This window comes from Falco biarmicus, chromosome 2 (assembly GCF_023638135.1).
Source record: "Falco biarmicus isolate bFalBia1 chromosome 2, bFalBia1.pri, whole genome shotgun sequence".
Lineage (NCBI taxonomy): Eukaryota > Metazoa > Chordata > Aves > Falconiformes > Falconidae > Falco > Falco biarmicus.
The window spans coordinates 91,696,595-91,724,073 of NC_079289.1; the positions used below are offsets into that span (position 1 = coordinate 91,696,595).

The 27,479-nt window shown below is 36.4% G+C and overlaps 1 protein-coding gene across 4 annotated transcripts in view; it reads left to right on the forward strand.

Moving 5' to 3' along the window:
• ADGRG2 (adhesion G protein-coupled receptor G2) overlaps window positions 1–25,848 on the forward strand; it is a 62,349-nt gene extending 36,501 nt beyond the window's left edge. For 2 of the 4 annotated variants that reach the window (XM_056329472.1, XM_056329475.1), the window contains 20 exons: window positions 716–783; window positions 2,363–2,436; window positions 3,425–3,464; window positions 3,593–3,627; window positions 4,982–5,064; window positions 5,737–5,797; window positions 6,332–7,062; window positions 7,843–8,041; window positions 8,381–8,537; window positions 10,619–10,768; window positions 10,996–11,118; window positions 12,261–12,306; window positions 12,406–12,509; window positions 13,092–13,216; window positions 14,066–14,334; window positions 15,152–15,251; window positions 15,561–15,835; window positions 17,786–17,887; window positions 18,624–18,776; window positions 23,743–25,848. In XM_056329472.1, coding sequence (XP_056185447.1) covers window positions 716–783; window positions 2,363–2,436; window positions 3,425–3,464; window positions 3,593–3,627; window positions 4,982–5,064; window positions 5,737–5,797; window positions 6,332–7,062; window positions 7,843–8,041; window positions 8,381–8,537; window positions 10,619–10,768; window positions 10,996–11,118; window positions 12,261–12,306; window positions 12,406–12,509; window positions 13,092–13,216; window positions 14,066–14,334; window positions 15,152–15,251; window positions 15,561–15,835; window positions 17,786–17,887; window positions 18,624–18,776; window positions 23,743–23,918 — 3,071 coding nt within the window. In that variant the 3' untranslated portion in view covers window positions 23,919–25,848. Of the gene's footprint in view, window positions 1–715; window positions 784–2,362; window positions 2,437–3,424; window positions 3,465–3,592; window positions 3,628–4,981; window positions 5,065–5,736; window positions 5,798–6,331; window positions 7,063–7,842; window positions 8,042–8,380; window positions 8,538–10,618; window positions 10,769–10,995; window positions 11,119–12,260; window positions 12,307–12,405; window positions 12,510–13,091; window positions 13,217–14,065; window positions 14,335–15,151; window positions 15,252–15,560; window positions 15,836–17,785; window positions 17,888–18,623; window positions 18,777–21,472 lie in introns of all 4 variants that reach the window. The other 2 variants (XM_056329474.1, XM_056329473.1) reach the window with 2 other exon arrangements.
• The last annotated feature ends 1,631 nt before the right edge of the window (window positions 25,849–27,479 follow it).

Consider the following 27,479-nt stretch of genomic DNA (forward strand, 5'->3'; position numbering starts at 1 on the left):
GTGAGAAATACCTAGGAAAATGAAGTCACTTCTGCCAAGTAGCCATATGCTGGGTACTTCATAGAGTAAAAAGAGTATCTGCTCCCCACTGCCCAAAAGTTTCCCTACTGGTTGACACAGTAAACTACTAGATGATTTGGGTGATGTAATGTATGCATTCCTGTACAGGTCTTTCTCTATACCCTGCACTTGAATTTGTGGCTGCAGGAAGAGAAATGTCATAGAAGTTACTTTTTGTCTCCAAGATGGGCCTACCAGTTCTCAAGGACTGTTGAATGATGCTTTGAATTATGGTATTCTGAAAGTTCTTAAATTCATGAGGGAATAATTTTCACAGTATCACTTTGCCTTTATCCACACATTTTGTTCTTGTTGCGGGAGTTGGAGTTGCAGTAATAGTAATGTGCAGTACAGTTTTTCTGTTTTGGGGGAAACCCAACCAACCAAAAAAAAAAAATAGAAGGAATTTAGAAACAGCAAGCAAAAATAAGTATACAGATAATAATGAAGTTATTGGACTAATTCATTTGTGGAAATAGTAAGTGAAGAAATGGAAGAACAATTGCAAAACCAATGAAATATTAGAAAAGCTAGCATAAGTGTTCTTATTTCCCTTCTATTTTAAAACAACATAGTGAATTTTTAAATTCTCAAATAATTTTACGTCATGCCATTCTCCATTGATTTTCTTAACTTTTTTGTCTTTTGGTTTTAGTGTTCTATGTGGGCAAGGTAAAACTTCAGGCAAGCGAAGAAGGTAACACATCACTAAATGTAGAAATAGTAAGTGCTCTGTCTTTTAAAACTTTATTGTAAGGAAAGCTGAAATGAGTTTCTTGGTCTACAATTAACATGCTGATATCCTGACATGATTTTTTTATATAGTTTTATTTTATTTCAAATACAGTTTGCAGGACAAGTTAGTATTTGCAGTGGATGGATCTACTCTCTCTCTTACTGCTTTGCCGCTAAATTTTAGAATTTCAACTAAGTAAACTTCCTGCAGTAAGGGCCTGTATTCTCTATATAGTCACTGAAAGGAGGGGGAAGCGCTGGGAAGTCTGGAGAGAGGAACTGTCTAATTAAAGAATCTACATTTAGGCATACAGGATATTCCTTTGGAGATTAATTTAGGCACTTTACTTTAGAAGGTGAGCATCATTAGATGGCAACAATGTGGGCCTAAATTAAGTTGGATTGCATCCTGGAATAATTCATGTTGAGAGTATCATTCTATGTTTTTTGGCATGTGGTATATCAGTTATTAATTTTGCAATAGGCCTATGTGACATGAGTGTGTCCACTTATACCACACAACAGTTTTAAGAGAATGGTATGCAAAACAATGGCCGTATAGATTATTCAATATTGAGGTAATACTATGACGATTAGAATGTTTAGTTGTCATAGATGCAAAGCTTAAGGGAGGGAAAAGACATTAGCTTGTAAAGGACCTTGTGTCTTTCTCCTGCACAACCCTGTCTGCCCTCAGTCTGAGATTTCACATGCCAATCTCTGCAAGCTTGAAAGGAGTAAAGTCACCGCAGAGAACTACTGAACAGGTGCACATAGAGCACCGAGTTTGGTAGAGGGTAGACAGCTGGCAAAAGCCACCTCTGCATTGTGTTGCATTTCAGTGGTGATAATGCCTACTGAAACCATCCTAGTATATTAATGTTATGCTTACAGCTACTAGAAAAATGGGTTTCCTGTCTCTTGAGACACTTTTACTTTTTAGCACAATATTTCTTAGGTAATGTCAATACCATATATGTTAGATAACGTTTTCATCATGGTACTTGCTGCTTGCATGAAATGTAAAAATAACCAGTAATGGCGGCAACCAGAAGAACATCAGAATGCAGATCTATAAAGGGCCTTTAGATAAACCTTAGTGTATCTACCAGCCCTAAGGCTAGGTATTCATATCATTCTTAACATGTCTTTCACCTCAGTTCTTGACTTCTTACTCCCAGGATTCAATGTTGTCTCTACCTTACACCTATTACGGAGCTTGTCCCATTGCTGCACTTAAAAGTTTGTTTGGAGTCTGGTCCTAGCTCTCTTTGTTGCAAACTAAGCCAAATTCCTCTTTTTCCAACATGAGATATGGTGAGGTCACTATCCTTTTGCCCATATCTTTCACAAATCAGATCCTGTATTCAGTCTATACTAGATTGAGCCAATGTCTTCCATAAGTTGTGAAAACAATGTCATGGTAAATATTTTTTGAAGGGTATTCATGAGAAAATGTGCTTATCTTTGGAATTTCAGACTGTTAAAATGTGTGAAATTAACATGTTTCTTTTAAGGCTAAAAATTAGTGGTTTTACTACAGCTATGGAATCTTTGTTTTTAACAGATTAATAACATAACCACCAACAATCAAGTTACGAAAGTAATTGCAATTCCAGCACCTACCCCACAAGAACTGAGGTAACTAGTTTTGAATAAGGATTGAAATTCCTGTTATATTTGAAAAAGATAGTGAGACCTTCCACGTGGTTAGCAGACTCTCTTATCCCTGCATTTTATAAATTAAAATTTTGAGGCATTGTAAGTTACTTCCTTTAACATAAAGTTCATATTGGTTAGAATAGCCTTAGTTTTGTTTTATGTACCACTGGAGTTTATTTAAGAACTGATAGACTTGTTGATTTTCTTTTAGGTCCTTCAGTTTCCCTGGGGCTCATCAAGGCCCAAAGGCCTTGTCGTTTATATGCCAGTGATCTTAATAGTAGTAATAATAATAATAATACCTGAGGACATGAGCTGTGGATTGTTGAGAATGCCAGTCTGGCTGCTGCTCTTCGTGAATATTTTTTTTATATAATTTCAGGGGTTCAGTCTGTTTCTTAGGAATTACTAAGAAAACTTGCATAGCTGCATGGTTTTTAATACATATTGTCATAGTCATACCCATATTTTTATTTTGGTGTAGTTTCTTCTTTATAAGGGGAGATTTGAATGAGTGAATATTTACTGCTATTTCCAAAACTTGCCCTGAAAATCAAAAAGATGTAATTGGCCAACAGGTCTTGTTTGTAGAAGAAATCCGTATTTCTTACTCAATTTTATTTCTGTACATTTGAGTATAAACTTAAAATTCCGTTCCAAATGTTTGGTTGCCAAAAGTCAACATTGAGATTGATCTGTTGCTCTTTAAATAACTTAAAGAAGTGGAGTAATGTTAACAGAGGTTTAAACTTAGTTTTTTGAGTGACTAATAAAACGCAACTTCTAAAATGTTCAATCCTTTAAAAAGCAGTTTTACAATATTAGAACTGGCATGATTTTTAAAAATCACTGATCAACTGGAAATATTTTTTCCCCAGTAATTGCTTGGGGTTTTTTATTAACTGTTGTAATTGTCTTTAGAAGTGTTGCTAGAAAGCCTCCATAATGGTAACTTTTTCTTTTAAAGAATTGCAGAGTTCAACAAAACCTTGCAAGCAATAAGTGAGGTAAGGTTACTAATTCTTGTTACTGCTTGGAAATGTTCTTTCCAACTTATTTCTGATAATATCATTATCTAACAGTCCCATTTTCTCCTGATAAAAAAATTTCTTTCTATTTTCACTTGTCATTACAGTCCTCTGTTATGGAATGCAGTGCAGAAAACCAGAGGTTTGTTCTTGTTTTTTTAAATGCTCCTATATTGTCTTGTGATAAATTAAATATGAATGGCTATATAACAGAAGAAAACCAATCTTTTTAGGAAGTTTGAGAAACAGACTGGAGAAATGTATTTAGACTGCCAGAAATTCTGATCTCATTATTATCTTAGCATTAGTGATTTTTTTAAAGATTTTTTTAGATTTTTTTTTAACCAAACTGTAATGCTTTTTATTAATCTTCTGGTCAAGTACAGGGCTGCCTGCTCTATTTCTTCCGCATCTTTGTATTAGCTGAGTCACACAGCAACTTAACCACTATGGGATTTGATACCAGACCACCAAATGTCCAGAATTTGTGATTACAATGCAGTCTTTATGAGGGAATTGCTTCAGACATCCCAAGCTGCTGTTTTTCAGCTTGGGAAACCAGCCATCCTCAGGGCAGGGGAAGCCTCAGAAGGTTACCAGTTCAGATGCCATGGTGTATCAGAATGGCAGGGCAGCTCCACAGAGGTGATCCTGGAAACCCTGAAATGTAGTTAATGTCTGCCAAAGGACCACTAAATTGCTGGTCCTTTAAACTGATCAGCTTGGAAACACTATATGCTAATAAAGACAAAATGTGTAACTTCATTTCCCTAGATACTTGAATTTGGGGTTTGTCTTCCTGGGTAAGGGTGAAAGAGAAGTTTAAAACACTCAAATAGTAATAGACAGTCAGATCACACCTTCATGTCATATACTGGCAGTAATTAGGCTACTCGTTTCATTCTTGTTAGTTGGAAACAAGCTTCACTTCATCTTTTATGTGTTGCCTTTTCTTTGACCTATATGTTTGAGTTTGAACACTAATACTTACTATAGGTTTGCTAGTTTAGGCAGGGTTTCAAGTGATCAGTCTATAATAGTACGTGTGTAGTTATACGCTTGAGTGGGTCATTAGTCTAAAGTGAGGACACTGGCTTTCCCCAGGTGATAGAGTTCTGATATACACTGACATAGCCACCTAGAACACTTGCTAGTTCTTCTCTGGAGTTTCTTCAGAGTAGCAGTGGAGATTACATTATTATCTTAACAAAATTATCGAATCTTCAATGGCTAATATTAATTAGGGAGGACCCCATTCAAGAATTAACAGTGTCTATAGAGAAAAGAGAAAATAAGCTGCCACAAACTGATGTTTTACTCTTCTATTTAGTATTTTATGTGCATAAAAAATATCCCCAAATCTGAAAGAGCCTAGGAAAAATATTCTTTCACAATTAGCATTTGTGCTAATGTTCTTTCACTTAGCATGTGATAATGTGTTGCAAAGGTGAGGCAGATCTGTTTCTCAAGTCTAAAGTTTTTTCTTCTCATTATAGTCTACACTGCAGTTTTGTAATGAAGTTGGCTGAGAGAGAGAACATAAGCAGTTTAAAAGACAAAGCAGAAATAAGCCAACTTGGTAAGTTATGCTTTAAACACATTCTCATCACAGTTACCCCTTCAGATTAAATTTCCTTTCTTTATACTTGACCTCCAAGTAGCTAAAAGAAAAGATTATTATTTATTTTTAGATAAAAATAATTTTTTGTTGAACAGTGTAAATACATCAAAAATGCAGCCTTCTGGGTTTTTTTTGGGGGGGAGATAGAAATATTTAAAAAAAAAATCGGTATAAAATTGCTGAGTAAATTAATAAAGTGGACTGTGAAAGGATTAGGTGTAAAATTACTTGAGAACTTAAATGTGTTACTGAAAAGGTGATCTGAATTGAAAAGTTTATAAAGTACCCAAGCTTTCTTAGTGATATTGTGACAGTATGGAGTGGTGATTCTTACCATTTGTCTCTTTGTTTCAAAGATGTATCTTTGCATTTTGTTGGGGGTTTTTTTCCAAAGACAAAAAGAGAAATCTGTACTTGTGAGACATTGAGCAAAAATCTGTAGGTATAATAGTGTTCTGACTGGTCAAGATCTATTTTGCAAATGTAAATTCAGAAGAAAACTCAAAATCAAATATGCAATATGCGCTATTGCTTACAAAACATAAAACACATGTTTATTTGAATATCCTACTTAACAGTATTAGCAATTTTTATACTTCAAGATAAACTAGATGAATGCTTATTTGTCAGAACGGTGCTGTTGTTCATCACTGAAGTATTGTTCCTTGACTGCTGAAGAATTACACACATAGTAAGTGTAAATACAAAATGTGACTTGTTTATTTCCTGAATTTTCTAATGCATTAATAGATTCAACTTCCATGTTGTAGTGTAATAGCTAGGAAGGACTCCACTAGAACAACCTGACAGACATTGCTGTATATAGCTGCCTGCTTGTTCCTCCCTCTTCCTCTCCCATCCCTTCTCTTCCTTCTCTTCCCCTTCTCCCTCCCCCCCCCTCCGCCTTTTTTTTTTTTTTTTTCCTTTTTTTAACCTCCTGATGCAGAAAGCTGTTGTGTTCAGGATCAGGTCACTTCCAGAACAGGCAGCAAAGGCAGTAGTAGTATAGGACTCGCTAGTTAATGGCTACAGCAAAATAAAATAGCAGAACACTCAAAATGTTGCGGAATTCATGAAATATCCAATCAGATTGATTTTACAGTACAGATTATTAGTATTATGTCCATATCATTCATATATATTCCTCTGTTATTACTCACTTTAATTACAATATAAACAATGTTAAATTTAACATGCATCTCTGTGCTTTTTGTTTTTTTTACAGTACTATACAAATGCCACCTGATTCTATACGGGTTCATTTGCCTCGTTCTTCTCTCCCTAAAAAGATTTCCCCCAAATCTAATACTCTTTTTTCCCCTACAATGATTACTACCAAACAAAGCCCCATAATTAGACCACTGATCCCACCATTCACGGAGATTTCTTTTTCTGAAACTCTCTCCACATCTCCCACTACAGATGCTCTCTCTGAAACTTCTGCTGCATCTACTGCTGAAACTTCTGAGTTTTCCACCAGTGTTACCACTACACTTCCCTCTTCTGAGTCTCTTGCAGAACCTACTGTGCCAACTTTTCCTTCCATAGCTTCTTATAAATCTGTTGCTATTTCCACACCTGCAACAAAATCTTTCACTAATGCTGCTTTCTCAGTTAAATCTGAGGCTGCATATCTTAGCAAGCCTATTACAATTTCTCCTTCTGTAGGTTTCACTAAACATTCTGCAGTTTCCTCTTCAGAGCTTCCCCCCAAACCTTCAACAGCAATTCCTCACTTTGAGGCTACCACCAAATCTGTTGCACAAATTCATCCTGCTACAGATTCGACCCAACGTGGTCCTGCTAACAAAAATGTTACTACAGCACCCATTCTTCCCCTTACTCCATTCACAATAACTTTGACCCCTACTATTAGTCCTATCAACCATTCTGTCTCAGCTTCTCATCCTCATTCTACTGCTGATGGCCATGGTAGCCTGCCTAATGGAAGCACAGGTAAATATGACATTTTTTTTTTGAATGCCATATACTGAATTTGCTTTTGAACTTTATTAAACAAGGTTATATTTCTGAACTGTGACCTTCCAGTTACTGTGAAAAACCTGAGACAACTCTCATGAGGTATATACTTGTTCTAAAATACATTCTGATGCCTTTAGCCATGATGAGCGATACCTCACTCTACAAATTGATTGGTAACTGTGATAGATAGGTACTGTGCTGAGTTCCCAGCAGGTACCTTTGGCAGAAAAAATTAAGTCACAGAGCCAGGTAGCTATGGTTTTTTTACGAAGCTAGTATTTAAACTATTGCAAGTCAGTGTTGGATCTTCCTTAAAATATTGCTGTTGATTAGAAATATTCTTAGTTGGTATGTATTTTCCTATGAAGATTGTATGCATCTTTACAAGCTTCTTTTTGAATTGCTGATCTTAGCTTGATTTTATTCTGCTTTCAGACATCCAGTGGCTAAAAATCCAAAATAATAGATTATTTAACATCACTAATTGTCTGATGTGAGGAACTTTGTAATCAACAAAAATGGAAATTAATGCTGGCCATTTGAAACATTGCCTTATGTTTTCATTAGATTAGAGGTATGGCTATTTGCAAAGTAGCTGGTAGGGAGAAAAAAGGATTGTCTCTGTTTAGAGACTTTACAGTTGTGATAAGGTTTATTGGTCAAGAGAACTGCTTTTTTTTTCTGCTTCTCAAAGCTTACTTCATTTGTTGAACACCATGTTTAAATAAATGCACAACTTTTCTTTTGTCACAGGAAAGATACTGTCAGCAACCGCATACACAACTTCTGTATATACCACCATTACTGTCACCACAGCTGAGCAAATTGTGTCCAAAATAGAAAATGATTTAGCAGCTGGAAAAGTAGAGCCAAAAGATGTAGAAAGGATGGTTAGTCAGGTTAGCAAAGTCCTAACTGCTTCTCAACCATTACCACCCCAAATTTCTAACAGGTAGGTCATTCTGGCAGTACATTAAAACGTGTGTTGTATTGACTGTCTTGATAAATTTGCTTCAGCAAGTTTCATTATTTCATAATCATAACCAAAAGAATATTTCTTACTCTTTAATGTACTAATGCAAAACAGAAGGGAGTATCATTCTAGTGTTACCAGTTGTACTATAATATCATACCATGGAAAACAGTGTATTTTTTTGTGTTGACACTGCTATAAGTGAGCAGTCAGCTGTATTTTACACTGTGCTTGGATTGCTGCTCCATAACTGCAACTGACCTGAGAATTTTGGGTGTATGTGATTGGTAAGACTAAGTATCTCTTTTTTCTTAACAGAATTATAAAACTTGTGGATTATATTGGCCTAAAACTAAACTTTTCAGCAATGTCTGCTGATTTTGCATCCCCTTCCTTGGCTCTGGCAGTTGTCAAAACCAACAGCATCCGCTCCAACCAAATGTCTTTTGCTGTCCAGGACTCAACTGATCTCCAGGTTAAACACTGATAATTCTAACTACTTAAAAATTCTCAAACATTTATTTTTAGGTATTTATGGGTTTATCTTTATATATAGCATGAGTTTTTTTCTGTGTTCATGTCACAATTTCAGGATCTTTTGTTCACGGTAGTTTGAGAAGAAGAGTTTTTGTAGCCCTTCATAGTTTTTCCTTTAATTTTCTGTTGTGTAAATAAGTAACAGACTTAGCAGAAACCTGCATTTGACTAAGAAGCTGTTAAGAGAGGGTACAGCCACAACACCAGAATGGACAGAGCACTTGGTGGAACAATTTTGCTTCAAAACACCTGAATCAGGAGTCATTTAATCACCCACCATGACAGCGCTGAAATTTGTCAAGGAGTGTTCCCAGATGGCTTCATCTGTTAGAGGTTAACTGCAGCAGGTTCCAGGAAAGAAATATTATGCTGCCTGGATAATGACATTCATCTGTTTGTCACTCATGACTAGTTGGTTTCACCAAGAAAGAAGTGCTTAGAAAGTTTGGATCCACTTTGTCTCACTCAGAACCTCCCTCCTGGTTGAGGAAGTAATACTTTGGACAGTGCCAGTCCTGGAGGCTTAAGCAAGGAAGAGATGGAAAGTTCTGAACAAATTTTAGCACGTTCTGGCTTCTCAGAGAAGGGAATATCTTAATGTAGTGTGACTTGTAGTAGTAATGGAACTGTTCTGTGATACTGAAAATTATATGAAATGCTAACGTTTGAGTTCTTTTCTATTTTCTTAGCAATATGTGGTGCCTGAATGTGAGGTGGCTAGGAGGTGATAGTGCTGAAAACCAGGTTTTTGCTAAATAATGCTTTTCTGGAAATCTCATCTAACTGGCAATGAAATACAGAGAATTTTCAACAAGTATCATCTAGTTCAAATCAAAGCACCAGGAGTACTTTTGTGGAATTGATTTGTGATTCCTTTGGTGACTGTCTAAACCAGTGATCTCCAAAGTGGGGTGTGAGTACCCCAGGGCATACACACAACAGTGCATTTGGGTGTGGGAAGAAAATGTTTTTATATGATTAATAAAAAAAATATTTTTTTAAAAAAATATGTTTAATCTTTATCTCATCCTTTTAAAATTTCTTTTTTTGTGTTTTGTAATGTGCATAATATATTAGTACAGTACTATATGCATATAACTTATAAATAGATACATTTTGGGGTGCATGCTCAAAAAATTTTTAGGGAGAGAATGATCAAAATAGTTTGGAGACTACTGGTCTAAACAGAAAAATTAAACCCCATATTGTTAGGGCACTGTGGGGAGCTCACACTGCTACTCTACTACAGCCATTCTTTGCATACGTAGATAATTTATTTCTTCACTTCTGCTGATGTTTCACATCTCTCAGGAACTCTGAGATGATATTTGTGTGTAAATACAAAGTGACTCATTCTACAAGAAAACTTTAGAGATTTTGTACTAAATGAAGCTGTCTGTCCCGTAAGTACAGCACAGATAACTTGGTGAAAGTTCAAACCTTTTTTTTATAATTTTAGAACACTAACCTCTTGAGATATCTGAATTGTAGCTTATCCAGTTTTATTTTTGTCATTTTTGCCACATGATCATAAAAGCACAGTTTATGTTCTTAGATTTTGCTTAACCTACTGCACTTAAAAAGCTGTTTGCAAACAATGACTGTTTACAGTTTTTCTGAATTCTGGCATACTTCGTATGGGGTATAAAAATTATTTGCCTTTGTAGGCTTCTGTGTGGTGAAATGTTAATCTCCCTACAGAGTTACATAGACCTACCTAGGTTGTTGCTGTTCACCTTTTTCAAATCACTATTTTTCACCACAGTGATGTGTTCTGTCCCTGTAAGCCAGGTAAAGCCAGAGCATTTTCAATGGTAGGCAGACCTGAAATGAGTTGCATCCTTTTTGGGCCTGCAGATGCTATTTATGCATTGGAGCAGGAGAGGAATGAAAGCAGCAGTGAGTTCCTGACAGTGATTGCTGAGATACGTATTTCAAAGTTCTAAACTGAAAACAAGTCATAATTTCATTTTTCTTTAGGGACTTAAATGAAGTATAATCCTTGCATTTATTTTCCAGATCTCTCTAGGCATTAGTACGATTCATGATTTAAATAATCTCGGATCAATTACACTTCCTTCATCATTGCTGACAAATTTACCCCCTGAAGAGGTGGACTTAGCTTCTAGAATTATATTCAACTTCTTTAAAAAGACCACCGTGTTCCAGGTATCTTTCTGATCCTCTGTTCATAAGGGTTTTAAACTGAAGCCTAGAGCAAAATAAAACATGACTGGACTTTTTTTCCCACAAAACACATTTCACAGCTTCCTGATTTAAAAAGTAATTGGTTTTGTCCAGTGCTCATTCCACATAAGAATTGAGCTTGTGGGTGCTGTACTTTACTATTGTTTCCTTTAATATTTTAAAATTATATGATTTTTTTGCCGTTCCAGGATCTGTCCTTGAAGAATGCATGTTTAATCAGCAATGTTATATCATCAAGTGTTGCTAACCTCACAATTAGTAACTTAAAGGCAAACGTTACTGTCACTTTACAGAATATCAAACCTAATCAGGTATGATTTACACTTTGGCAGACTTAAAGTACATTTCAGTGCCTCCATTGGAGTTGTTGTTGAAGAAATACTGTACTAAGAATACAGATTGATTGGTTCTGCTTTACTAGCGTGGACATTTCATCTCCATCTGGACTTTCAAAATCATTCATCTTTGCTTATTTATGACTCATATGAATTTTTGTTCTCAAATAGTTTTAGGTAATTTTGCTCTGTCACTTACCCATCCAGTTTATATCTTTCCTATCTACCCTTCTGTTTACTTCTTCAAAGAAAAAAACCTCTTAGATAAAGGCCTGACAGTGGGGGTTGCTATGGAGATACTGCAGTCATGACATCTGTAGGTGCTGCATGGCCAGAAAAGCAAAATAAGACTTTTCTCTTAGGGAGAATGTTGTTCCTTAGATTGGAACACAGGATTCTGTCATCTGGAAGTATTAGTACTCATATACAGGATCTCTTTCCTAAATGAGCATCAAGGATTAAAATATTCTATACCATATCTTAAAAGAGTTTTAAATACTAAAATTTTATAAACTGAAAATTGTAGCAATTCCAGTGATGTACCTGAAGCTTTTTTCAAGAGCTGGCTTAGTGTAGTCTTTACTTGTATTGATATAAAACTGAGTTTTGAGATGTAACTGTAGAAGCATCAGTAGTCGTAGCAGTATAGTGTATTACTGCTACTGTTTTTAGGATTTTCGTGTGTGTGTGGGAAATTATACATAAAACCTTTATCATCATGGTAATATAAAGTGATCAAATGTTTGCAAATGATTTTTTTTCCTTTTCTGTGTGGTCATGTTCTTTATACTTACAAAATCAGGAAGGATGAGAAATCCCAATAATTTATATGGTGTGGGAAGACAATGGAAGAGTATTCATAATGTTCTACCAGAAATGGAATCTTAGCATAAGCACAAAAGCTAGCTCCCGTATGGTGACTTCAGATTTGTTCAGCACATTTTCACATGCATGTTGCAATATGAATCCATTCTATGCACTTAAATTAATTTTGTGTTCATGTAAACCAGGTATATTTGCTGTATACAGTATTTATTTTTGCCTGCATTTTGTAGATAAATTACTTGATCTTAAACTCAAAGTTTAGTAAAACATCTTTTTTTTAACTTCCTAAACAGGATAACTCAACAGTTAGATGTGCTTTTTGGGATTTTAATAAAAATGGTAAGTACTTGATGTTATGTTATATACCATGCTATGTTAACTCATGTTAATAATGTTAATATAAGGCTTTTATGAATAAAAAAGCTGTTTTCTTAACAGGTGGACATGGAGGCTGGTCATACGAAGGTTGCATAGTTAAAGAAAGTAGAGTAAATGAAACGGTCTGTTCATGCAACCACCTCACGAGCTTTGCAGTTTTGATGGTAATTATTAAAAAAATTATGCAATGATTCAAGAACACATTGAAGCATGTGTTATCTTAAGCAAATGAGTATTCAGTAAGCACATACAGCACATACCACCTATGAAATGCTACTCAGGTTTTATTCACTGCAGTATTAGTACATATAGCCATACAATTAGTCACATGCTTAAGCTGTTGAATGGTGGCCCATGAGTTCCATTGGAGTAAAAAATTTCTTAAGGACTTATTGAACTGCAGCTTTTACATTTCAGCAGTTTATATTGTAGGAAATAAAAATTAGGATAAATCAAATTTAAAACAGGTTTTTAATCAAGTGGAATTTCACAATTAGAATCATAGAATATCTCAGATTTGAAGGGACCCATAAGGATCATTGAGTGCAACTCCTGGTTCCTTGCAGAATTAGATTGGATTTTCAGTTTTTCTGTTAACGTTTTATCAGATCCATGATGAAAATAACTGTTTCCTTATTTTTGTTTGTTTTAATTGCAAAGGGAAAGGTGCATTTTGGTTTTGGTTTTTTTCTCTTTTTCCATTTAATAAACATGTTCTCTGAAATTAAGTTCTGTTTCCATTTTAGAACTTGTATGGAAATGCTCCTTTGAGTCCCACACAAGAATTGGTACTGACTTTTATATCCTATATAGGATGTGGCCTCTCTGCAATATTTCTTTCTATTACTCTTGTGACCTACATAGCCTTTGAGTAAGTACCTGTTCAACTAAGTTCCCATTATTCTTCAATAGTGATTGTTTGTAGTCTTCACTGCCAAGTCCTTTCCAATAGGTACAAATTCTGTCTCTTAATAATGCACAAATTTGTCCAGTTTACCAGGAAGGTGTTGATTCAGTCTTCAGGAATGTTAATCTTGTGGACAAGTGAATTAATCATGGGGCTCTATGCAGTAAGAAGTGAAGAAGTAGCACTCTTAAGTATAATGGATTATCATAATAGAAGTGTGAAGGAATGTGTTTAAAGTATAACATACAGAGAGCAGTGCAGAATGATAGCATTTAAAAATAAATTTGTATTCTTATTTGTTTGTTGGAACATTTTGTTATGTTTGAGTCTTAACTATTGAATCCTCCATACTGTGTTTTGGAAATCCTTCTCGAAGTTATTCAGCACACATTTACTCTCTCATTATCCTGTTATCAAGGACTTGTATCTATCAAGGCTTTAGAAGCCCAGTCAAAAGCCTAACCTATCTTAGCAATAAAGAATAGTCCCATTTTGTGTTTTAGAAGTACTGTAACAAGAAGTCCAACACACAATGTTAAAGAAAAAAATCATGGTACTAAAAATTGTTAATCTTAAGAATCCACATTTTTTTTTATTTATTACAACAAAATTTATTCATACAGACTGTTAATTTGGAAATCTTTTATAAATTACTCTCTGTGTATAAATGCAATATATGAAGCAATATACCTGAATGAAAATACATAAATGATTTTTTTCTTAACGTTTGTGCACTAAGGACTACAAGATAGGAGGTGAGCCAGGGACCCATGGGTAATTGATGTCATCTCACAGATCTGTTTTTTTTTTTAGGAAAATCCGGAGAGACTACCCCTCCAAAATCCTTATTCAGCTGTGTGCTGCATTACTTCTACTCAACTTAATTTTCCTCCTTGACTCATGGATTGCACTGTATGATACACAAGGCCTGTGCATTGCAGTTGCAGTATTTCTTCACTATTTCCTCTTGGTTTCATTCACCTGGATGGGCCTGGAAGCTTTCCACATGTATCTAGCCCTTGTGAAAGTCTTTAATACCTATGTGCGGAAATACATTCTTAAATTTTGCATTGTTGGTTGGGGTATGTATTTTTTTTCTTTTGGATGCTATGTAGATAAATCCTCTTATCAGGTATTTCAGTGAATGTGACACAGTTCAGAAATGAAAATGAAGCAGTTATTAATTTTACGACCTTGCAGTGATCAGGTATTCATTATCAGTAAACCTGATCCTATATATTCCACTTTTCTGAGGGAGGGAACTCCGCCCTAACTGCAGAACTGAAGCTGCTGCAATGAAAACTGATAATTATTTTTTCTTGTGCCAGTACAATAGAACCAATTTTGAATGTGCATATTTCCATTTACCAGACAGATAGTGTCGGTTGTGTTTTAAAACTCCATTTCTGGGATACTGGTGTTACTAACAAAAAGCAGCAAAACAGGTCTAACTGGATAAAGGATGCAGAGATTCTGGACCTGATTATTCTCTCTGACTACTTAAGTAAACATGAATGAAGGCACTAAAAACAATTTCTTAGAACAGATGTTGGAAAGAAAATCAGCTATGCTGTATTTGATGTTTTAAATCAGTTTGAATGATAGTATTTATTGCCTGATTCAGAAAGGTTTGGAGCTAGCTGTGGAGAATAACTCTTGTTTCTTGGGAAGTTACACTCCTGAGCAGTTTGAATGCTCCAGTTTTTAGATTCTTTCAGACAACAGTAGTCAACAGAATTCAACAGATGAATTTCAGAAACAAGTTGTAGATTTCATAGAAAAAATAGAGTAATTTCAAGTCCTCATAATATTGTCTTTGTCATGATTTTCACTTATAGAATCATAGAATTGTTTAGGTTTGAAAAGACCTTTAATATGTGTTTACTCATAATCTCTTAGGGTTACCAGCAGTAGTTGTGTCCATTGTGTTGGCAATATCACCAGATAATTATGGACTTATAACCACTGGAAAGGTTTCAATAAACAGACCTGATGAATTGTGAGTTAAAGAGAGGTGCTTTTCTGTGGGTTGGGTGGAAGGGAGGTCCTGTAAAATTGCTTTTCTTTAAAGTAAAGGTGGGGAAGGGAGGGAAGCAGCGGGAGAGCTTTGAAACCGTGTAGCTCAGCAGTATGTCATGTATTTTGTGCTTATTGCCTATATGAAAGCTCTTACCCTTTGGCCAAAAAATCCTTTTTACTAAAGAGGCAAAAATGGTTTGCATGTGCAACAAACTACACCTTTATCTCATGCTTGTTTTACATAATTTCTCTTTCTGATAATGGTTGACAGACTGTTCTTGTGTTCTAGCTGCTGGATAAAAAACAGAACTGTCTTTTATATTACTGCTGTGGGATACTTTTGCCTGATATTCCTGATCAATATCAGCATGTTCATTGTTGTGCTGATCCAGCTCTGTCGTATCAAAAAGAAAAAACAACTTGGTGCTCAAAGAAAAACCAGCATTCAAGACCTTAGGAGTGTTGCTGGCCTCACATTCTTGTTGGGAATTACTTGGGGATTTGCTTTCTTCACAGTAAATGAGGTATTTACTTACCTCTTTACTATTTTCAACACTTTGCAAGGTAAGTTCATCCTTTGTGTGACAGCCCATTGCATATAATATAATGAACAAAACATTTGGAAATGGCCTTTTCTTGATTCAGCAATGAAGATGTGATTTAACATGCTTTAACATACTAATTAAATTAGAGATGATACTGCTTTAGTGTAATCTTAAGTTACAGCTGTGTTACAGTAAGGTATGGGAAAGTAGCTACTTTTTATAGGTATAGTATATTTATATCTATAAATACTGTCATTTTAAAAATGTATGCAAACCAGACACCACTAGAAGTGACTGTATTTCTCTAGTCAACAGATCAGTTGTAAATACTTGATTACTCTAAGTGTTCACATAATAATGCAATTAATTTAGTGAAAACTGTATCATTTCTCCACTTACCCCTAAGGCTTAAGGGTGAGGTGTGACAGTCAAAAACGGGCCGTCAAGACAGGAAAGGGTGCAACATCGAAAAAGAGGTAGTGGTCTAACTCTTAAGCATGACCTTTAGTTCTTAACATACAGGAAGTAGGTGTGAAGGCATGTAGCTTTGCAAAGGCCAAGATACTACTGGACATATCCAAAAGCAGAGTTTCAGAGGCTGCAGAAGCCTTCATATGAATAGGAGGTACTGTAGGTGCCTGCAGTTATCTAAGTATACCTGAATTGCCCTACTAAAGTTTGGATCCACACTCCTGCTTCAGTGGCACTTTAGATGACTGGGTGGCTGATTTCCCAGGGAGACTAAAGCAATTAAAATTACAGTTCAGTTTATGTACCCCTCCTCTGTTTGGTATGTTGATTTTTGAGTACCTTACTCTGGTAACTTGGGCGGGTTGAACACGTATCTTCCCAGGTCTTGCATGCAAATGTGTTGAACTAACACAAGACTAGATTTTATGTGGTCAGAGTAACCTGTTATGTGAAGCTACGTTCCCCTTTTACCGGGTTTTAAGTTAGATGCTAGGTGCTATTGACTTTAATTAAGCTTATGCCAGTGTTTCAAAACTGCATTTGAGAATGGTATAGAGCCATCTGGGTAGAACAACACTTGGTTACTTTCAAAAATTCATCCTAAAAGACAAAGTTAAGAAAGTTGTGAGTAATCTCTTCTAGTGGGATTTTACATGCTTCACTGGCCTTAAAAACAGTGTAAACATAACGTACACGTGTGTCTGCACCAGTCTGATCATTTAGTTTTTCTTCATATTGTTTTCTATTAATTGTAAACCTAACACATCTGTTATCAGGGACACATTACAGCTGGAAAATTGTGCAAAAATTGAGAGCCACTTTTTCTTAAAGGGGGATGATGATGATCAACTTCTAAGCAGGGAAAGTTAGGTCCCACCCTGTGTCAGTCAGAAGTGAATGAGAAGCCGGCAGTGAGTCTGTCATGTGGCACTGCCAAGAGACAAGGGTGAGCCTCAGCCCTTCTAGAAAATATTTGGCTTAGAATTTGTGGTAAAGGGGATACTATTTATTACTGGCTTAGATACAAGCTGTTTTCTTTGCATGAATGCTCAAAATTTTACTGGTTCTGTTACAGTTGGTGGTAACAGGCTAGTTGCTAATAAAAGATGGAGCAGTGTTGCACCTTGTGCTAACAGATGCATAGCTTGACAGTGCCATCAGGCCCTCTGTTCAGCATTGCTTTGAATGATTTTCCAAAAGTGTTAAGTAAATTTGAGGATCTACAGAATTTTTCCCCTCTTAACTGATAGAAGGAAGCTTTTATGCTCTTTGTGGATTTGTTTGTATTTGTTGTTCTTGCCTTTGTGTGTATGATTCCTCTCATCTATGTAAGGGGAAACTACTATTCAGTGTTCAGAGTTGTGAACTTTTTCACCAAAGAAAGGTGTCGTTAGTTTTGTTTAGAAATTTAAAAGAAATGGAAGAAAACCAAAACATTGTTCATTAAGAAGCAGTAAAAGTAAATTTTGCAACATTCTTTAATGTTATTGCTTTGCAGGGTTCTTCATTTTTATCTTCTATTGTGTAACAAAGGAGAATGTCCGTAAACAGTGGAGAAGATATCTCTGTTGTGGGAAGTTCAGACTGGCTGAAAACTCTGGTAAATATTAATATTTTTTTCCTTTTATTTCTGAATACTTCTAATTGGTGTTAAGTTCCTAGTATTTTGTAAGTCTTTTAAAAAAAAAATACTCAGTAAATCATGTTGCTGCAGTTGCAGTTCTAATTTATTATCCAAGGTATAATAAACCTCAAAAATTACTCATTAAAGGTAGTAGTTGATGCAGTTCTTACAGGCTGTTGCATTAAGCTGTTAACTGCAGTTGATCTCTTCCACTGCAGTATAAAGGCATGTCTTTGCAGAAGACTTTTGATCAGCTAGAAACTGTAAGATTTGTTCTGGCTTCTGAATCAACTGTAGCTTTACCAATGACTTCCATAAAAACAAGATGAAGACAGTTTAAACTAAAAAGACTATAAATGATTTTTTTATTTTGTTATTCAGTAGTTGACTTCTCATAAAGCTATATACTTTTTATACACTTTAACTTAAAGGATCAACTGTACTTCAGTTACTTTTTTGATCTGGTCTGTAGTCATAAAACTATGACAGTTGGATGCTTGTATTAAAAAGGGGACAAGAGAAAAAGGAACTAGATTGAAATAATTTTACACACCAAGAATCATTAAATTCTTAGGAGAATAAATTCTGTCTAGAATACTATGAGGAGAGTGGGTAAACCCTTGTTTTTGTTTTAATTGTTATATTATTATCTATATTTTTATACGTTGCTTGTATGAGTTCTGCTATCTTCTGTAACATGTATCTGTTGTAGACTGGAGTAGAACTGCTACTAATGGTTTAAAGAAGCAGACTGTAAATCAAGGAGTATCCAGTTCTTCCAATTCCTTACAGTCAAACAGTAACTCCACTAACTCTACAACACTGCTAATGAATAATGATTACTCAGTGCATGCAAATGGAAATGGTATGTATAATGCAAAATAGTATTTCTCAGCTATTTTTTTCTTGTCTTAAAACAGAAGTGCTGCACTCTATCATGCTGATGTAAAGTGAAGTGCTGACAAAATATTATTCATAAGTATCAGGTCCGAGTATTTCAGGGGGTCCTCACAAACAATACCACACATCTGTTTTAGGGAACTACAGACAGTTTTAAAATGCTCATTTCTCCTACTCAGTGGGAACTCTTGATTTATCTATCAAATACTAAGTAATATTTGTTATTAGACCAATTACTTACCAGAAGCTGCTGTTAAAACTGTTCTTGTCACCTGAGTATATGACAAAAAACTTCAAGCGTGTTTTAAAACAGTTCATATTTAAAACCTTATTAAAGTAAACATTGCTTGAAGAAGAAAGACATACAAGATAATAATATAGCTTGAAAGTATGAAAGAAATTATGTAGGAGGCAGTATGAGGAAAAACATTAATGGAATGCTCACATGGTAGCTGCTTATGAGAGGAAAAGAGAAAATAGAGACTGACTTACAAAATCACCTCAGTGAAGAGAGCACTGCTAGGAGGGCTCACTGTTGTCTACAGAGTTAAGTAATGGAACTTAATTTCTCTACAGCTCTTTATTTCCCCTGTAGTGTTTTAAGGATGTTTTTGCCTAGCAGATATATCGTTGTTGCAGGAAACAATTCTTCAGAAGTAAAATTCTCTATGGTTCCTGTTCTAACACAGTACTGTCCTCTGAACTGTTACCCTCTCCTCTGCTCCTGAGAAGTTGAAATGCAGGTGTAGGTAGCACTTCAATTTCACTTGCAAATTAGTGTGGCTTATTTGTGTATTGAGAAAACAAGATATGAATCTCCATTGAATGTACTTATTAAAAAATTATCTTTTTTCAATAGACATAATCTAGTTAGTTTTTCCACACTCTTGCTGGACAAACATCATGCCTATGATTTGAGCTCTTACAGTAAAGAGAATCACTTTTTCAAAGAGAAAAATAACTTCTAAATCTGTAATGTATAAAAGCCAAAGTTGAGCAAAATGTAGAGGATGTTACTCCTGTGTGCCTGAGGTATTTTTCCCAACTGATCAAGAGCTGAGGCTAAGAAGTCATGCTATCAGTTAGATTGTTGATAGTATGAAGTTGTAGAACATGCTGACAGAGGCTGTGTTGTCCTTGTTTCCTGGCATATGCTATTGGAAGACAGCAGATAATCAATTGGATAATCCCAGTGCATAATCTCTCAGATGTACAGAGTAAAAGCTATGGAATACGAATGTGCTGCCCTCTTAATAGGTTACTGTCCATTTGGGTGTTCTAGCTGCATATTGTAAAGAAATAGCAACACTTCAGGAAATGGCATTTGGACATGCCCTTGAATAGTTTTCCAAATTGAGTTTGTAAAATTAGTTCCTCTTGGGTGGCTTTTTTTTTGTTTTGTTTTGGTTTTGGGTTTTTTTTGTCAAACCTCTCTGTTTGGGTACCACACAATGTAATAATTAACATACTTTGTATCTAACAGATCATTTGAGAACCAGAACTCTCGCTGTCATTAAATACAAGCAAGGCAGTATTTTTCAGTAGAAGTAATACTTTTCCAATTCTCTTTCAAAGAGAAATTTTCAGGCACAAAAGCCTGCATGTCTTGCAGGTTTTTTTCCAGCCATGTTAGTTAATCTCATGAAAGGTGCCACCTCTCCCTGCGACATTTGACATGCTCGTACACAGATACAAAAGCATTTTGGCTACTTTTCTCAACAGAAAGAAAGATAGCAGAAATGTTTTATTGAGCTTGGTTGTTGCAGCAGCTGAGCGAATGGTCCTGATGTGGCTTTCTAGAATAAGTTTTTGTTGATTTGGGTAGTATTTTAGAATGAGATGCAAAATTGATGGTCTAAACCATTGAGCGATGTCAGTTCTGTGTGACATGCTCCAGTTCCGTCCTAGTTTAGTCATATAATTAGATCTTTCCAGGGTGAGAGTCTGTATGTCCTGTGCCAACTTCTCAGACAAAGCAGCTAAAAGAACTTCAATAGCACTTTGTTCCTATACACTCATGAACACAGACATCTCGGGTGACCCACCTCATCTCTTTTTGTATTCTACGGTATGTTTTGGATGCTGTGAACCCTGTACCACAGCCTCCATTCATATGAAGGGTTGTATGATACCTTGCCTGCATAGTTTCACTGATCAAGTAATTCTTTTGGGTCTTTAGGACTCCCACAAAAAGACGCTAAACATATACTTGGGTAGAGTTGGTCCTCCCAGCAAAGCTCTTTGAGCTTACACTTAAATCTTCCAAACATGGGGCAGCTGTATCTTAGAAGAGCTGAGCAAATGCCTGCAAAAGGTAGTTGACTGGTGTTAGGTGGAAACATGAAGCCTAATTAGTTGTACCGGATTTCCCCACTCTCACTGCCAGAACTTCAAACTAACATTCCAATGCCTTATTTCAAAAGAGTTCCAACAAGAAAACACTGTAGAAATTAAGACCTATGTCATAATACACTGAGCTGTAAACACTTAAAGGTTTTGGTCTCACTGCTTCCACTGAAATGCTATTCCAGGATTGAATGACTCGCCATGGTAAGTTTGGGGTGTCTATACAACCTGTGGCTTTGCTTGCCTACTCGACTGTGTAACTTCGTCTTTTGATGGCATACTAGTATTTCCTTGGTTTTGGTTTTTCTTTTACAGGTCTGCATGTTCGGGGACCTACCATCAGGTATCACATGGCTGAACCTGCAGATTTCATAACTGAGGAACAGAACCCACCTTTCTGAATTTGTTCACAGAATAGCCTTATTTTCTTCTCAGATTTTACCCTAGCATTAGGGCACAGCTATTTTGAACACTCCTTCTAAAATATGAAACAGTTGTAGTCAGGCGGGGTTTAAACAGCTATATATACACAGTTACAGTGTCAGCAAGTATGGTTATTTTCTGTCATTTCAGTCTTTATCTGATTTGAATTAGCAAAGCTCTTCTGCTCATCTTGCCCTGTTTACATTTGTGCCTAAGTGCTTGGTGGACTTTTAAATTAATAGTTAAATATTAGATTTTGTACTTAAGAGGGTTTGCATAATCTGTTGGGCCATTGCTGCCATTTTGTGGGTCCAGTGGCAGCTCAGAAGTTGTGCATGTAATTTGTGATCTTTGTTTGGCAGCCATCACCACAAGCCCACTTTCTTAAACTCCCATCTGGAGATGTCAAATTTATATGCATTACATTTTCAAACTGGTAGTAAGCTTTATCAGCTAGAAATACATGTTCACATTTTATTTAAAAAAATGCCATCTCTCATTCCAAAGACAAGTTTGCCAATGAGACTTCGATGCAGCTGATAATGCTGACATCTGCTTGAATCAGTAGGATAACTGCTGGAAGGTATGCAGTCTGTCTAAAGTGAAGGATTATTTTCTGGAGGAAATGTTTGGGTAAACTGATCCTAAACCTGTGTGCTTGGGGGATCTGGCCCAAGTGGAATAGAGGAGCAGTCCAGCCCAGACACTCAAGCAGTAGAATCCTTTCTGTGGGAAGGATTAAGTGCAGGGGAGGGATGTAACCAAATAGTTCCCCATCTGGTGACCCCAACAAGAAATAGTTGAAGAGCATCCTGTAATGGGGCCCTGCTGCTTCTGGAAGAGTTCAGGAGCTTGAGGTAGTGAGAGAGTGAAAGGGGAGGCAGAGCCAAAGCAGAATTCCGCTCCAGGATATTTGAGGTATTCTGTGTCTGATTACAACTGTACTACTAGAGAGGATCAGATTTTGATCCCTGTAACAGAATCATCTTTCACTGCCTAGAGGTTTCTCACTAGTGTTTTTCCTTCTCCTCCTAAACCATAAACCACAAACCGTTTCTACCTTCACTGTTGTGTCTTTTCAGTAGATTTACTGAAGTCTCCCAAATCATGATGATGCTTGTGTATGAATTGTTGTGAATATTAACACAAATAGCAAACTTGGGTGCTTTATGGTTTTTATTAATTCTTTGTCTGGTATAAATGGTAAATGACAGCTCTGCATCTTAGTTTGTGAACTCACTTCTCAGTGTTTAACAAAATTATCCCTCCCAAAAGAAATACTAGCTCTGGTTTTGGTTTCTCCATTGCGCTATTCCTTATAGTTTATTCCTACTGATAGTGATGCATATGATACCAGGGTCCTGGCAGTTTTCTTAAACTTGACTGCTTTGCAAAAAAAACCCTGACCCCAACAAATCAACCAACCAAACAAAAAAACCCCCAACAAAAATCAAACTGAAATCCAACCAGAAGCATTTGCACAAATACTTACAATAAAAAAAAATTAAATTCTGATTCTCATCAGAATTATATAGAACGTGATGCATAGAGGTAGGAGATTCTATCCGGTGAACTAAGCATTTGTGGAGCATTTCATTAATAGGCTTCAGTCAGCAGTGGTGTCACACGTGTTCATTGTAGATTAACCTAAAGGTGTAAGAATCAGTCTTAATATATCCTAGACCCATGATTGGACCTAGGCCGTATTCTAGTTGTCCTCCAGAAATAAATCCTGCAAGTTGAGTGCCTTTCAAAGGAAAAAAAAATCCTTATTTTCTCAAACACTTTTGTTGCAGATGCATAGCAAACCTGAGAGACCTTTTAAACTTAACTTGTTAAAGCAAAACTAGAATGAAAAGTGTTTTGCATCTTACCTAGTTATATTTATACCAAGTCGAAGTCTACATCCTGAGAATTGTGACCTTCACTGCTTAAAATATGGAATCCTATTGTGCAAAAATTTATTAACATCTCTCAGATCTCTTACTGATTTTGCACAGGAGAAGAAATACATATGCAGTATGTACAGAAAAGCCCACATTTTGAGATTGTTGCAGGAATAATACAAGAGTGCATGAACACCCTACAGTGACTGAAAAAGCATGGGAGACTTGATTCTGAACCTTTCTGATAGGAGATGCTCTTTTTTTTTGTTTCAACAGGCCATCTTCCCAGTGAGAAGAACAGTGTTTCTTTCATTGTACAGAATGGTGATGTGTGTCTCCGTGACTTTTCAGGCAAACAACTTGTATTTCAAGAAAAGGATGATACAGGCAGCCAAAAAAGCCATATCTCACTCAGAAGGACTTCAAAGAGGGGAAGCCTAACTTTTTTTTGAGAAAATGTGATTTCCTTTTAAACAGCACATTGTTTTACAGTGTGAAGTAGAGATTTACTTTAACAGTTTTACATAATGTGAGCAGACCAAGAACTGATTTTATTTAATAATATGGTACTGGAACTTCAAGGCAGCCATGCAATGGATTGACAAGGACAATTATTAAAAAAAAAAAAAAAAAAAAAAAAAACAAACAAAAAAAAGCTACTATTTTGACAAGGTATGTTGGATGTCAAATTACAGCTGGCACATTTCCATTTCAGTTCTTTATTAGAGGTTTTATTGATGTTGTTTTTTACATTTAAAGGGAAGGTTTTGTTTAGACTTTTTCATTACAACTATGTTTATCTGGATATAATGCATAGTAGTATTGTATAAATGTAGGAAGTTACAACTTGTGCATACAAATGATGTTATCTTTAAAAACATTAGCTACACTGTCTACAACTTTTTGTATGTTGTAGTAGCAAACTGTAGTGATGTACATAAACAGAAAAATACCAACTTTTAAGCATCTTAATGATACTTTTATATTTATTTCTTGTAATATAAATTTAAATATTCCTATGTATAGAAAAATAATTGATATTTTGTTTTAACTTTTATTGTAAGTTTGCATTTTTCTTTAATTGAGATAATTAATATAGCATGATACAGAATTTTTTCAGTAAGTGAAATTACTTACAGTGGTTTAAATATATCACTAGATACAGAAGTGTAAATACGAACACTATCAATCTTGAACCTTTAGCAACCTCTTAGTACACCACAGAGGGAGAGAAACTGGGTGTCATCAGAGTGCCATGAATGAGGGAGTGATAAATAAGGTAGTCAATAGGTTATTGAATATAACTAAGATATGTTAGTGGCTTGAATAAGTCAGTGGGAGCTTTTGCCATTGATTTCAGCAGGGTCAATATTTATCTTGAGTTGTGGTTCCAGAGATTAAACACACTGCCATTTCTCATTTGCAGTGATAAAGAAAAGTAGAGAAGTGTTATTTTTTTGAAGAAAAAAATAGAGTAAATGCTAGCTGCTATATTTAGGAGCTGAGAAATTGTTCCATTGTGTGGCTGTTTTTTAAGGGGCAGCTCTTCAGCTATTCTAATGAATATTTCTGCTTGTACCTTGGCCCTTGGTTGGCAAGCCAAATCCTGAGGCCCTAGCTCAGTGCTTCCTGAGGCAAAATTTCATTCCTGTTATGGTATTTGTCTGAAAATGCTGGATTTTGGCTCTTCATGCACAACAGCCGAAACCCATACAACGGTGTGAGGATTCTTCCTGAACAGAAATTAGCCTGAGCCCTGGTTGTGCCTCTTCTTCCTTAGACAAATGTGCAGCTGTGGCCATTACTTCCTCCCCACCCCTTGTGTTCTTGGGCAAAGGTTGGATGCTCCTGGAGCAAGAGCTAGAACAAACTGGTGCCACACTGTGGAGTGCCAGACCCCATAAAGGGGATTTTATGAGGCAAGTGCATGCTGGAGGGGAGCAAAGGGCATTGCTTTCCCAGAGGACTCTCTAGGGAGCCCTGTAAAGATCTTCTCAACAAAAGCATCGATTAAGTGCTTCCTATTTGGGGTTCTGTTGTACTTCAGCAATTGAACCTCTTCAGTACTCAAACCTGCTTGTGGTTTTATATGCAATGCATGGGTTCTTTTGGTCATCTATGTCCAAGACTACTCTGAATATGCTTTTAAAATGGGAATTTAAAGTATTTGTTGTGTTTATCCAGAAGGTTTTCACTGCATGTTAATAAAAGACTCTCCTGGAATGCTAGTAGCTGGAATGCATTTCTGTGAATGCTTTAACTGTTTGGCTAATTGCCTTTGCACTGTTTCCTGTAAATTTATTTAATGTTCTTGTATTTATATTTTCAACTGTAAAAAAAATATTACAGCAAGTAAAACACGTAAAAAATATAAACTTTGTCTTTTAGATAAATGCCTCATTATGCTGGTTTTTGTTAGAATTCTTCAGATTATATGAGCTGTAGTACATAACCTCTTGGAGAAAGTGCAGACCCTAGCCCTTAACATTTATTGTCTTCTACATATTTTGCCTTTCACGGGAAAACCCGAAATTAAGTCTGCCCAGCCAATGCTCACACTCACATCTGCTGAAGCTCTTCCATAAGAATGCTATGAGCAAAAGTCCATGGCGACTTTGGCTTCAGTAATTAACTTACCTATGAAAATGCATATTTCACTATCACTAAAGTCTTCCTTTGTTTTTATTCCTGCACACTAACATATGTTAGAATTTTTTTAATCATTTTTTATTTGATATATTCCTGGGGGTGAGGAGTCTTTTCTGACTTCGCCACTTAAAAGCACACATATACTGTAGTAAAATCTTGCACCCACAGCAGCATAGTGTTTTAGCGCAGTAAATAATTATCATCATTAAACTAGCCAAAAAAAAGTGTTTGCACACTGGGTGTTGTATCCTTTTGGTACTTGGTCTCTTGTGCACTGCTAGCGTTTTAGCCATGGCAGCCCAGGGCTCGATGAAAGCTGCAACCGCTTGCCAGAGCACAGAGTAAGATTCAGTGCATCATCTTGTGGCTGCCAAAGCTAACTGGAGGACATCTCTAAGGAAGTTTTAAGCTTAGTCATAGATCAACAGCAACAGGCTGTGTACAGCTGGAACCACCTTGCTGAGCAAACCTGTTCCCTAAGCATATGCAATCTTTTCTGTAAAAAGTAGTGCCCTGAAGAAGGAAGTTCATGCAGAGTTTAGGGGAGAGTGGACAGGTCTGTTTTGGGACTGCACAGCTTTCACCGAACTGCAGCTGCAGGGTGCTGGCTGATGGAGTTAAACCTGTGAGTAGTGCTTGTCACCTGCCTGCTGCACAGTCCCTACAGAAATGCTGTCTGCCGCCACTGCTGAATGAACACATCTGCTTTTGAGCCTGCTTTCTCAGCCATGGCTGTTGGTTACACAGTTGATGAAGTAAGCATCAGTTAGTTACAAAATTAACTCTCTTAATGCTGTAATTTCACATGAGGAAAAAGAAAAAAAAATCCTTTCGGAAGTCTCAGTGAATCCCACACCTTCAGCTACTCGGCAACAGCCTTTCCGTGCTTCAGCAGCCGTCCATCCAGCGGCTGTCCATCCACACTCACCATCGTGTCTCCCTGCTGCCAGGAGCACAGAGCGAACTCTGAAGATTTTGCAACTGTAACACATGGTTTTGGTCGGTTAGTTGGTTTGTGGTTTTTTTCCTTTTAAGCCTTTGTCAAGTTCCCAAGTCTCGGTTCTCTTTGCCTGACTCCCCTACTTTCCGCTTGCTCCTGGCCCACCCGTGTGCGGGAGCTGCGGCGTCACAGCGCCAGCCGGCGAGCGCAGGGCGGGCAGGGCCGCGCGTTGCCTGGCGCCCCTAGCGGGTGCTGTGGGAACAGCAGGCTCATTCACAGCAGGAATCTCTACATCCTTACATTAGTAAAGCTGGAAAGCCAAGACTGGGGTGTGACGACACCTGATAAAGCCTTGCTTTCTTGCCTTTTTTTTTTTTTTTTCAAGGCTTTCATTCTCTCAGATGTCAAAACGGTATTTTTTTAA